A 13,705-nucleotide genomic window follows, 5' to 3' on the forward strand; every position below is an offset into this window, starting at 1 on the left:
GAGCACATCCAGGCTCCTCTGCGTTCAGTTGGTTTGCCTCTTTTTAGGAAATGGAGCCGGGCAAGGCGCAATGGGATTCCATCGAGCGCACTGAGCATCGCAGCGCTCTCCGTTAACCCTTACAGCGCTGCCTCGCAACGCGCTCGCACGTGGAGCGCCGCCCGTGACGTCGCAACGGGCCGCTCCCGAGCGTGTCAGCTCGGCCAATGGGCGCTGCCGGAGGGCGGGCCGTGCCGCGGGGCGGGCGGCGTCACGTCCGCGCCGCGATGGCTGTAGTGACGGCGGCGGCGGCCGGAGGCGGCGGCGGGAGGTGGTGGTGGTGGTGGTGGCGGCGGAGACGGTAGTAGCGGGGCGGCGGCGGGGCAGGCCGCGGTGGGGATAGGAGAGGGGCGAGTAAGATGGCGTCGCTGCGGGAGGGGGGCCGCTACGCCGTGTCCTGCGGGAAAGAAGCGGACAACGTCTCGGTGCTGCACGTCAAGCTGACTGAGACCGCCGTGCGGGCGCTGGAGGGCTACCAGAGCTGCAAGGTGAGCGCTGCCCGGTCCTACAGCGGGGCGAGGCGGGCGCTAAGCGGCGATCCCGGCTCCTGTCGGCTCCTGTCGGCTGCTGTCGGCTCCTGTCGGCTCCTGTCGGCTCTCTCTCCCCCTTGCCTCCCGCACTCCGTGACTCACATCGGAGCGCTGCGGCTGTCGGCTGCCCGCACGGTCCGCCCCGCTGTGTGACTGCGGCTCCCGGCGCTGGGTGGTGGCTGCCGGCAGCGCTGCGGCGTTCGACCGTTGAAACCGACGTGCGGTGATGATGGTTCGGTGATGAGCTCAGAGCGCCTGGAAAGGGGCAGCTTTCCCGCAGCCGGGGCGATGGAGATGAAGGGTGGTTTTGGGGTAGGCTGAGAGCTGCGAGGAGTTCAACTTCGTGCGCAGAGTAGTTGACAGCGCCATCGGGAATGGGGTCCCCGGGGGACGTGCAGCTGGTAGGAGCCGTGTGTGCGATGCTGCGAGTTGGGCAGCTCTGCATGCGAGGAACTGCACATCCAACATGCAGGTTGGATGTACAGTGGTGGTGGTGAACTTGAGTTCTGTCCTGGAGAATGGTGTAATTTGTTCTGATCTGTGAAACTACTTCAATCAATTACCTGCATGGGCTTTTTTTTTTTTCCTTTTTCCTAAAGCACAATTGATTTCCAGGTCAGAAAATGAATGGCTAATCATCAGGGTGTTGTAAAGTGAGTACAGAACTGTGTGTGATGATGAAGATCACAAAAATAAATGAAATTCTTTCTTCCTATTTCGCTCTTTCGTCATCTCCATAACTTCAATAGATGGGCCTCTAGCTCGTTCTGCAGACCTGCTTTCCCTCAGTTGATCCTGCAGGAGTCAGTGTGTGCCACTGGAACAGAGTAATGTGGAGAGTGTAAAACTTCAGCCCTCAGTACTGCAGCCTCTAGAACTTCCAGGTTTAAAACTGCTCATCTCTTAAGCTGGTGAATCAAATCACAGTCTTCTAACTTACACTGTGTCAAAAATCTACTGTGTCTCTATTCAGGAAGCAGTTCTCAGGCTTTATTTGAGAGGTTCCAAAGCTGTCATCATTTTTCTGTTAGGAATCTCTGCATTAGGTGAGAGTAATGGGGAAGAGAGAAAAGAGAGGAGACATTATCAGCTCCTGTTGTCCGTATTTTAAATAAATAAATGGCTGATTTATGTCCCTGCAGTGCCTGAGGAAGGCAGAGCGCATGGCCTGCAGCTGGTAGTTTGGTTCTTCTCATCAGCTTTGTGTGCTCACTTGCGCTGTTGACCCATTTCAGCTCTTACCAAAGAAATGAAGGCTTGCAATCAGCGCTGCTGAGAAAGGGAGGATGTTATTAAGTGAATGCAGGAAAGATGACCCACAGTTCTGCTGTTGCCTTTGCTCTGTGCAGAAAGATCTTATCTGTGCAACACAAGTAATTCTTCAAACAGTATGTAGAAGCGTGGAATCATGATAACCCTCAAATGACCTACTTAACCATCACTTGTAGAACCTGGGCAGCCTGTATGTAAGCAGGCTCTGTGCACTAGGCTGCTTAATGTTCAGATTTCAGCAGTGCATGTAAAGTTTGAAGTACTTGTGCTATGTTATTATTTTCCTAAAAATTGTCTTAGCTTGTTTTACAGTGTACTCTTAAATCCTTAAATCCAACTTCCCTTTCATCTGCAGAAGCCCAGATCTGAAACTGTGCCTTCAGCACTCCAATCTGTGCAGGTTGTTGTAAGTGAGAGCAGGTTTCCTGCTTGCCTTTGGAGCAGGAGACAGGGTCCACATCCTGGAGGATGTTCCTGTTGAGCTTTGCTCTGATAATACTGAGCAGCATGGTTTGCAGTATTTGAGCATCATCTATGGCATTGTGGACTTAAAGCATGACTACTGGTTTGTTAATAATTCTAATAATCTTCTGTTCTGCAGGCAGTTTCACTTCGGTACTGGTGGTTGCTGCATATTGCTTTCAGAGCCATAGCCATGCAACGCAGCTGCTGCCCTGTCTGAGCAGTGGGGAATGCAGAGTGCAATGTGTACATGTGAGGATGCACAGGAGCGGTGTAGCAGGGCCTTACATAGCACATCCCAAAGGGTCATGGCTGTGCTACTAGAACCCCCTGGTGAGTGTGAGGGCTTGGCTACACAGAGCAGCTCCAATGGCCATGGTGCATCACCTTCCTGGCCCCCTTGTTCTGTCTCTGGAAGTATTTTGAACCAACTTATTTATTTTTCCCTTTTTTCTTTTTTCTTTTTTTCTTTTTTTTTTATCTTTTTTCCCTGCCAGAGTAGTTCTGGATGGAAAAGCATAAGAGCTTTGAGAGCAGACTAGATAGAAAAACACATGACCAGAGTGAGTGCTACAAGTACAGCCTCTGTGTTTTGGAGGCAGCTACCTTATTAGATTAGCTCATGTTATATTATGCAGATTCTTCTTCTGTGCAGAAAGTGCAATAAAGAGAACAGGTATAGCAGAAACAGTCATATTGCTGTGGAGCGTCTCGCTGCTTGGTGACAGTGTATAATTTCACTCTTGCAGGTGGTGGCATGTCCTAATCTGCTGACTGCTTCTGAAGCAGATTAGGGAACTCTGTATTGAGTAGTTTCTGCAGAGTGGTATGTACAGTTGTGTCTACAGCTGATAAAACTTTTTTGCAGAAGGACCATCTGTCTGCATTCATGTCTCAGCTGTGGTTCTCCAGATGTAGCAACTGGAGATCTCTAATTTGCTCTGCATGCTGTTAAAGCAAGTTTTCTTTCTTTTTCTTCTAATTCTTTTTTTTTTTTTTTTCCCTTTTTTTTTTTCTTCTTTTCCCTTTTGCATCTAAAATCTCAGCTTCCGAAGTCCAAGGATAATTCTAAGTTTTACAAATCTGTCTTGCATTTAAGTTTTTAGTCATCATTTAGATGTTCCAGCTGCAGCAATTCTGGAGTTCATAAGCATATGAAATGTATGTTTGTCTGATGTTCCTTCACTATTAGAAGTCACAGAATCCTGCTTTATTTCATTCACCAGGGCTGAAATTCCCTGTAACTCACATGCACCTCAGACACCTAGGGATTGGGTTGGGGGTTAGGAAATGACTTTCTGTTTGAAAGCTTGAGCCTTTCAGAGATCACCGGTGATATTCTACTTGGAATGAGAATACGCTTCATGCTTTTAGAAGGATCTGATCTTTTAGAAGGGTCAGAAAGGTTTTTCTTTTTGCTTTCCTATCAGTCAGCTTCAAGGTGGACATAGCATTCGTCTTGTCACAGTTGTAGTATTCATGTGCCATGAGCTGTGCTGGGATTTAGATGCACATGTGCAAAGGAAGGGGGCATGGGATGCTGGAGTCCAGCAGCCTACACTGGTGGGTGGCTGCCTGTTAGGAACGGGAGTGTGCAGAAGAGTCTGGTTACTGAAGGGCACTTCCAGACCCTGTAGTCTATCTGGGAATGTCCCATCCACTCTGTTCTGTTCCTGGCAAATAAATACCTTGTACTGGAACACTTGATACCACTGTACAAACTGCAAGGTAGTTCTGTGCAAAAGAAGTGCGTAGGTGAGGTCTCTGCATTTTTGCCTGTGAGTTGCCTATCTAAACGTACTGAGAGTTGATGATGCATTCTGTATTTGTTTTGATTTCTTGAAATCTAAGATTTCTTAAGACAGAGTAATTGATATGCGGAGTTAATTGATTTAAGCTATGCAGGTATCCATTATAAACTCATTTGCATCTTCACATGCATTTTTAACCCCAATTTCTTGTGGCAGCAAGGACTGGGTGATACCACTCTGAATGTTTTTCCTTTGTCACAAAGTTACAAGTCTGATTTGGAACAAATCTGTTAGTGTGTTCTTAACACACATGACAGGTGTGTGTTAAGAACACTGTGATAGCAAGTGGTTGCACCTCTAGATGCGACAAGAGGCTCCACGTAATAGAGAGGAAATGGAGATGACTGAGTCTGTTTAAGCAGTGCTTACACCCCTGTTCCTCTTGCAAATCATTGGATATATGTTGCCATGCTGCCTTACTGCTTTGCTGGAAGAATACTGCTGTCTTTTGGTGCGTGATTAAGCCAGGCCTGCTGCTAAGAAAGCCAGAAGGCTTTCTTGCCATTCTCATCCTTTGGCTTCCCTTCCTGCTCGGGTTTCAGGTTGTTGGTATTATGGCTTGTGTCATCAGAGAGAAACTTAACTAGGGAGAAGGGCGACTGCCATGCTGAGTATGAGCGCTACTATGGCCAAACCAGCAAATCCACTCTCAGATGCAAAAAGTGGATTTTTATTTATTTTATTTTTTTCCCTCCTTCCTGTGCTATTGCTCCATTATCTTCCCATAGATTTCTTACCTTGTCTAATACACAGGATGGACCATGCCCTGGTTAAATCAGAGATCTGGTATGAAGGTGACTAGGATGTGTATCCTGTTTCAGATGTCAGAAGGTTGTGGTTGATGAGACATGGGACTGCAAGAAAAGCTAAGGGCAGTTAAATGCTGTCTTAACAAATGAGATTATTCCTTCCCTTGTCATGGAGTTGATCTAAGGCTAGCACCTTACTGGCAACCTGTGCAAATAATCGTGTAACTGAGATGAATATCTGGAATGAAACTGAGGTAGCTTGAGCTGATTGGAGGTTTCATGGCACTTGAAAGGGGGAAAAAATTCAGTTCCATTTCTTTTCATTGCAGAAAACTACCTATGTAACATGTGGGTTTTTTGTTGTTTTTTTTTGTTTGTTTGTTTGTTTTTGTTTGTTTTCTGTGTGGGTTTTTTTGTTTTTGTTTTTTGTTTGTTTTTCTTCTTCTTTTTTTTTTTTTTCTTCTTTTTTCAGTGTGCCTTGCTTGGGGTTAGTGAACTGCCTGAGGTTAAGGAGGAGATCCAGAAGTGCTGGGAGGAACTGAGTCCTGGGAGTGGAAAGAGAAAGGAGCTAGACCTTCCTCTTTCAGGAACAATTAGCCTTGAAACAATTGATGGCCATGTAGCAAGAGTACAGCTTTATTTTCCAGTACTACTAAGTGGATCTGTTTGCCTGCTTCTCTAAGAGTGATGGTTCCTCTTTCTGAGCCACCATGTCTGTTTCTTTCCCTGCTCTGATACTGATCTTGCTCAGACACTGGGGGCATCACACCAGGGGTGTGAAGCCAAGATGGCTTGTTCATTACCTCGGTGCAGCTGCAGGCTCCTCCTGCTTGCCTTGCCCCAGTACTTCTGCTGCCAGTGCTGGCAGCTCTGCTTGCAGCAGGCAGTACAGTATATACTGGCAGCAGGCTCTGCTTAGACTGATGTGTGCTGTGAGCTAGTCTTTCTCCCCGTGAAAGAAGCAGGAGATATAGGTGTCAGTTAAATCAGAACTGGGACTTTTTACATTGATGCTCAGAGCTACCAAATAGTGCTGATTATAATCTTTTCATATTACTATTTGTAAAAGGAGTGTAATAAACTCTTATGGAAAATACAAATACCACTGCATTTATCTTCATGGAGCACTCTTGTTTTGTTATGGGCACAGCATCTCTGGATTTTTCATAGTAAACAAGTCCTTACTGTATATTAGTATGTCATATGTTAAGCTTTGTTAAGTTTTGGGTTTTCCAGCTTACTGATTACTGTCCAGATGATGTGATGAATTTGTATATTTAAAATAAAATTAAAAAGTCAAAACAAAACAAAAAGCCCAGAAGTCAGTCATGTAATTACAAGAGCAGTTGCCAAAGCTAAGGTTGTACCTCTATATCCATGTATTAAATGGCTTTGCCAACTCTCAGCATGATTTTCTTAATATATTAAGCATTTGGAGATCAGAGTTAGCTCTCTGAACTTCATTAAAACAAAGCCTGTCTGGCTACTGTGATTTCTCAATCCTTACAGTAACTGGGAAGCACGATGTGACTGATCTGATGGTTGGAATGTGTACGTAAGGAATAATCCTCAGTGTTGGTGATACAAGCGTCTGTAATAATGTAATCAGCTTTATCAGTGTATGTAGTCTTTCTGTCCAAACACTTTTTCTTCTTTAATTCCTTAGTATAAGTTGTGCTGAAGTATAGCCATGCTGCAAATTAACAAGTAACTTCTTATAGTTTAAACAGGCACTTTTCAGCCCTAAGGCAGCAAAGAGAAAACACTGAGGGGCTGGGGAAAGGAGGGAGGAATTTCTTAAGCTGACTGTGCTGGTAAGCAGCAGCATCTTGCAACTGCATCGTGTGCTAGCCTTCTGCTTGGAAGCTCTTAAAATCATTAAAACACATTAAAAAAATTATTATACATCACAATCTCTAATGTGCTGATGTTAAGGTATCTTCTGTTCACTCTGAGTCAGTGTGCCTGGAAAACAGGAGATAATTGACCTCGTATGCAAGGGTGGTGCCTTATAAATTTCAGAGTTATTTACCAGGCACCATGTGTATGCACAGATCTTGAGCCTTGAAAGCAGACATAGTCCCTGCCCAAGGACAATTAAGCAAAACTGTGAACCTGGAGAAAACAAGCCAGGTAGTTCTTGAGTTTTTTTCACCCAGTTTAGAGATTTAAGATCTGAATGCAGATGTTCCTATACACACTCACATATTTTTTTTATAACCAGTACTGTGTAGAATTTATTCTGTCTTAAATAAAATTTTCAAATGCAAATGCAGTGTAATTGCTTAAGTGAAATGTGCCTGCAGCTGTCTGTAGCTTGGTTTTTGGCTGAGCTGGCATTTGATCATTACGACTCTCACTTCAGTGAGACAATGTGCACTTTGCTTCAGTTGTTGCAAGTGCTGACAGTTTCTTTGGGATCTCTTTGCCTGATTACTGTGGTGGGATTCTAGGCTTGCCACCAGGCTGCAGGACTGCAAGATCTCCAGAGCTGCTGACTTCAGGGGGGCAAGAGGCAGGAGAGCTCAGAGGTCTGCTTAGCTGAGCCTAAGTTGTTGCCATTGGATTAGCCCTAAAGGAGGGACTTGAAGACTCAAGCTGGACTTTGTGGTCACTCTTTAGGGTGGAAACAAGTTCAGGTCTGGTTTGCCAGGCATCACTCTGAGGAGCAGTTCCACTTGTACAAGAGTTGTCTGGAGAATCTACTGAGATGTCAAAGCTTGGAGTTGATACTCAGGTTTTTCAGGATCGGAAACTCATGCTGAGGAACTTCAGAAGGACCTTATTGGCCTGAGCTTGTGGCAAAAAAATATAGTAGCATATGATTTTCCCCTAACTTAGTTAAGGACAGGTGAACTCCATTGTATAAGACTTGGAATTGACAGTTGCAATTAGTGCTACCAGTTGTGAGTGATACAGTTGCATTCTCTTGCTACTGTTGCTGTTCAAAGCTCTTGTGTGCCCACATTCGGAGTCCCCTGTAGAAATTTGATTTGTGGATATGCAGTGGGGTGTATCGAGAGAGAGCTGCCCCCCTGTGTGTTTACTCTTGAGTGATCAGAGGGGTGGTGTATCAGTTGCTTACACATCCCAAGAGACCAGAAAAGCTAGGACTTTGTTTTGGGGGGAAACGAGGTCACCTGGTGAAACAGATGAGTTAAGGCAGATGACTCTGTTCAGCCTATAGATGGGTGGATCTTGCTGTCAGAGGAGGCTGGAGACAGAGAATATCTGTGGGTTCATGAAAGTTGAATAGCTCAGGAAAGTGGCAAGGCACCTGTGCTCCCCACAGAGACACTGAACTGAAGGGAGCAGGGGCTGGAGCAAGTGATGAGTAGAAAAGCTATTTCTTCTGCTCCTGCAGCCGTGCACAGCCTAGGCCTGTTTCAGAGTGAAGGTCTGGCAGCAGCAGCAGGCTAGACTGCAGGGCTGTCTCCTTGCCTGCTCCTTGCCAGGGCAGTCTGGCTCTCCAGATAACGTGCCAGCGAGGACGTGAGGGCTCGCTGATACTCCACTAAATTTAGATTCCTAGCGTTTTCTTGCACTGAAGTAGGGCAGAATGCTGTTCAGCTAGCACACTTTGGCTGGGTGAGAAACTAGCTAATGTCAGGTTCTGTGAGCCTGCGTAAGATGGTGACAGAGCGTTAGCCTGCATTATGGGTGCGTTGGGATGTCTGACTCAGCATGTGGTGGAGTGCTCTTCTAACTCACTCTGTTTGGAACAAAGTTTCCTTCTGGAAAGCTGACACCTCAGACACAGGTTAGGATTTATAGCTGTGTCAGGCGTCATATGTGTACCAAATTGCATTTTTAAGCACTTTACTTACAGGCGCTGGAAAAGCTGATAAAAATCCTCTAATAGTCTCAAACTTTGGTGGCTTCTGCCAGTTTCCAGCTTGAAGTTGAAAAGTCTGTGGAGTTTTTTGGGGGCTTATGGCTGCCTGTATTGTGAGCTTCTGTGAAACTGGAGGTGCAGTGTGAGCCTTCTACCATGAAAAATAGGCAGAGCCATTTTTAAAGACACAAGGTTGAAGTCTGGAGGCAGCCCTGTTGCTGCTTGGGGTCTTGCCTGGCACCTTGCCACGCACCTTGCCACTTACCTCTGCTGGCTTTGTCAGCCACAGGCACCTTCATGAGCAAATCCACTTTGTCACCAGTCCCAAAGTCAGGAGTTTGCTGCTGTATCAGTGGTGTGAGTTTTACTTTGAAAACCCAGACAAGGAATTTGAAAAGCCAGTGCAGGGCATAGAGGAACAAGCTGTGGCTGGAGGCAGTGAGCAGGAGTTGCACCTAACTTACCTTTCCAGTCATACTGTGCTATATTGTCTGCAGCTTTGTGCTCCTGAATGGTTCCTCAATTTACAGTCTACAAAAACTTGCTTTTCTGGAGTAAAATCTATACTAATAAGAATTTTATCCTTTGGTACAATTCTCAATGTAAGTATTGGAAGGAGGCTTACTAATGCTCTATGAAATCCCAGATACAAAGCCTAGTAAGTTACACCAGTCGGTACAGAGACCATATGTTATTCTGTCCTACAGCATAATTTAAGGATTCAGTAAAGCTGAGCACAGTATTGCTGCTAAATAGGATATTCTTATCAGTGTGCTCCTGCTGACGGTGGTGTTTCAGTGGTGTGTAGTGGGCTATGTCAAGGAGTAGATTTGACCAGAAGCTGGCCTGTGACAAAGAACAGTTGTTTTCAACTAGTAAGCTTCTTGGTCCCCTGCCCTAAAAACATCTGTAAGTCTTCGTGAGCTGCAATGTGAGCACAGAATTGGTGCAGGGTGCTTCCATTGCTGTGATTCAGGAATGGGCTGTGCTTACTGCTGTGAGATTATAGAGAGGAGTTAGAGGTGGCTCTTGTTGTTTTTGGCCCTCTTATGTATATGTAACTCAGTAGGTTCCTTGCTGCAGAAGTGAAGACTGTCTGGGGGAGCCCTATTTTATTTTTTAAAATGTTTGTTTCATTACAATGAATCTTTTCATTGGTAAAACTTTCTCTAACAGATTAGTTGAACTGCAGAGTAGAAGAGCCAAACACCCAAATGCATTTCAAAATGTTACTGAGTTGGCTCTTCAGAGAAGAAGCACCTCCCAAAACCTTGAGTGACCGACCTGTGAAGGCAGAGTTCGGGAGTGGGAAAAAGTGAGGCTCTTGGGACTCTTTTCAATTGTATGAAGGGAAGAAGAGTTTTTCTTCCCTTCAGTGCCAGCAATACCAAGCATTAATTTTCTTGCCCATTCCCTCCCGGTAGTGCCCATGCATCCTTCTAATAAAACATCAGGTCTTGAACTCCTCAGCTCTGCATAGCATACTGCTGGCAGGAGCCCCATTGCATGGCAGCTCTGCATCATACTATACATACCAGAGAAGTATGCTGGTTGTTATAAGTGAATCTACCACATGTGTTTAATTTGTGCAGCCGAATAACTTTTATCAGTGTGTGGAGATTTGCAGTTTTGCTTACATTCTGCTTATTTTCTTTCTCTTGCAGGATCTGGTTCCTTCTCAACCTTCAATTCAGTTCCAAGGACGCCAAGGGGTAAGCTTTTTGTAATGATGTTATATAGGAAAGGATAAACAGAAATTATCTACTATTCCTTAAAAGAAAGAAGTCCTGTGGACATTTCCAAGATGCATTCAATATCGTGTGTTTCGTTATATATCTATTTAAGAGTATTATCTATTTATTCGGAATATTGAAAAGAGACATGTTCCTGTGTACTTTTTTTCTCCCCTGCTTTTATCAACTTCTAGCCTAAATCTGAAAGGAAAAATTGTAAAATTGTAAGTCAACAGCAAAGCAGTGTATGTTTAATATTGTAAATCTGACTTGAAGAGGTTGTCCTCAAGGTGGGAAGCAAAAGTGTAGTTTTGGGAGATAAGCAGGTTATTTTTTTTATACCTACCATGGAGACTACTGATGATTTCTGAAGCTTTTTTTGAAACTCAAATAAAGTGAAGTATTTCAAGCCTGTTGATAAAGAACTTAATGGGGGGGAGAGGGAAGTAAGGAAATGTGGCCTTCTAATTCTAGGATTTTTGGTTTAATATTTGAACTTTAAGAGACTGTTAATTTTAATTTGGATCAATGAACAGATCCAGTTTTCTATATAAGCATGCAATGCTTCTGCAGAGAAAGTAAGAAAGAAATGAGAAAAGAATGGATAAAGTCTTAAAGGTGGTGAAAGGTAGTACTCTTGTACTTGAAACTACAGTCCTGGTCCAGTGGGCTAGAACTGGTGGACTGAGACTCAAAATCAGCATCAGGGATGTGGTCCTGCTGAAAGGGTCACCTTCTTTTTGTGTGGCTCACAGAGCCTGCCCAAATCATCAAGTCACAGAATGACTGGGTTGAAAGAGACCTTGGAGTTTAGTTTCAACCCCTTGGGAATGGGCACTTTTCACAAGATCAGGTTGCCCAGTCTAAATCTATCTTTTTTCAGTCTAAAGCCATTACCCTTGCTGTGGAGTGTAGTGATTTGACAAAGAGCTCCTCTGTAGCTTTCTTGCAAGCCCCCTTTAGTTACATACTGGAAGACTGCCAGAAGGTCCCTTCAGAAATTCCACTTCTTCAGCTTAACAACTTCACTTCTTTGGACAGGTGCATCAGCCCTGTGCTCATCCCTGTGGCTTTCTCTGGGCTCAAACAGCTCCACATCTTTCTTGTGATGGGGTCCATAGAGGCAAACTCAATGCTGCTGGCAGGGTCTTGGAAGGATGGAGTAGAGGCCTTTCTGGGCTGCAGGCACACTCTGCTGGCTCATGTCGAGCTTTTCATCAGTGAGTACTTGCAAGCAGGGAAGCAGTCAGGAGAATTGCATCATCATCCCCTTTTGGCATTTGCCTGCATTTTTCCTGTTCCTTTGTATGACCACGTAGCCACCCTTCAGAGTGCATTTTGTTCTGTTTTTATGAAACCTAGAAAAAGTTATGGTTTTGCTTAATTCAAAATAAGTTATGAGATTATAAATAATAAACCTATCAGCATGAAGTTCTGAAAGTGATATACTGCAAAAGAAAAAATTGCTACCACACTTGATCTACCTTGTATGCCTTTTCTCTGCAAGAGTTCTTGTCCTCATTTATTCCACATTTCAAGTAGCATTCTTACAGGAGCAGCATGTGAGATTTCAAGTACTACCAGGCTGGAGGAGGCTTTGTTTCTCATCAGTAAATGTCTGTTCTTTTTATTGTCACACATTTGAACCCCTGTAAAATCACTGTGTGAGGCACAGATGTCCTAACAGCTGTGCTTGATAATCTACTAGGTCAGTGCAGCAGAGTGCTGTGGAAGCTCAGGCTGGTACTGAACACAAGAGAGAATACTAGATTTTCTTGTTTATAAAACTCAACAGTGAATCCTGGTCCGGTACTCCATGAGGTGGGAACATCTGATAGGACTTCACTACTTGCTGCAGAAACAAAAATCTCCTATGGTACTTCTCAAATCTACCCATAATTAGGTTAGTGCAAACCAAGGAACTTGTTCCAGGACATTTCTAGGTCCTAACTGTCTAACATGGGGTTAATAGTTTTAAGTTCATTAAGGTAGATGATGAGACTTCATTTTCTTTTAATTTTGCTGCCATGTTTCAAGTGTTTCCAGAATGCTTAGAGTTGCAGGCCAGGCTGCTGGGCTTCTGTGAAAGGCCTTTCCATTCTGGGATATGTTCTTGGTGTCTGTGGAGCCAGGTAGCTGCAAAACTCTAGAATGCAATGCTGGATTGTCTTTAAAAGAAGCTGGGCTTTTAAGTATTTCATCTTTAGTTACCTGTTCTACTCATCTTCCTCCATGGGTAGGGTTCAAGTGGAGAAATGAAAGGAGAATGCTGGCTTGACTTGGTCTGGTGCCGTGTTAGATTAAGTTGTTGAGAAGCTGAAGCTTGAGATGAGAGTCTTAGAAGAGGCAAAGCAGGAACTTCTGTTTCATGCATATGTTCTGGAAAGGACCTAGGTATAGTGCCGGAGTGTTACTGTGGCTATGTTAAGTAGTAAATCAAGAAAAACTGTCAAGCTTAGCTTTTCATCTGTTTTAGGACAAAATTACCCTGAGGGCATCTGAAAAGAACCAGATATGTGTTGACAGTCTCAGAAGGTGCCATAGAAAGACTAGGGACACAGTAAGATGGTACACATTCAAAATGATAAGAAAACATCTGTGTGTGCTGTGTTATTGGCTTTTGGTGTGATAATCACTGAAACAGTACCTGTATGGTTTGTATCCAGGTAAAAACTCTATCATTTCTGACTTGTTCATTTCAATACTTGCATATATTTAACACACCAGACCACAGATCAGTCCCTGATGGAGAGAGCTTTCCACTGGGAACACTGACTTTTGAAGTATCTGGACCATGATGTGTGGTACCATTTGAAGAAGCTCAAGGGTGATGAGGAAAGGCAAGATGTGGGTCATTTAGATGGTAGAGATTAGTGTCAATGGTTTATAGGCTGGTTTGGCCTGGTTCTGTGACTAGTGAGGTGGGGGGATTTTGCAAAATCTGCTCCTCCACAAAAACAAAGAAAAGAGAAACAAACTAATTTACTAAATATGGTATTGGAATGCCAGATAACACACTATAATACAATATAATTAGAATTGAAGCTAATAAATCAAATATGAGAGAGTATCTGAAAGCTGAAGGCCTTGTGGTAATAATGAAGTGATGTGCACAGTCAGCATGGGCAGCAGTGAGAAGAGGCAAAAGAAGAAGAGCAACGAAGAGAAAAGCCCCATCAAGTGACCTTGCCAGGGGTTACATCTCCTCTCTGACCACAGAGCCCCCTATGGAATGTAGTTCTTCTCTTCTGGACATGTATTCAGAACTGAAGCA

General features: G+C 44.2%; 1 protein-coding gene across 5 annotated transcripts in view; it reads left to right on the forward strand.

Moving 5' to 3' along the window:
* The first annotated feature begins 230 nt into the window (after positions 1–230).
* Positions 231–13,705, forward strand: part of ELL2 (elongation factor for RNA polymerase II 2) — a 48,465-nt gene continuing 34,990 nt past the window's right edge. For 4 of the 5 annotated variants that reach the window (XM_015849706.3, XM_085528432.1, XM_085528434.1 and 1 more), the window contains exons 1-2: positions 231–527; positions 10,363–10,410. In XM_015849706.3, coding sequence (XP_015705192.2) covers positions 399–527; positions 10,363–10,410 — 177 coding nt within the window. In that variant the 5' untranslated portion in view covers positions 231–398. Of the gene's footprint in view, positions 528–580; positions 971–10,362; positions 10,411–13,705 lie in introns of those variants that run through there. The other variant, XM_085528433.1, reaches the window with a different exon arrangement.

Source organism: Coturnix japonica, chromosome Z (genome assembly GCF_054131305.1).
Source record: "Coturnix japonica strain WE chromosome Z, WE-NBRP24, whole genome shotgun sequence".
Taxonomy (NCBI): Eukaryota; Metazoa; Chordata; class Aves; order Galliformes; family Phasianidae; genus Coturnix; species Coturnix japonica.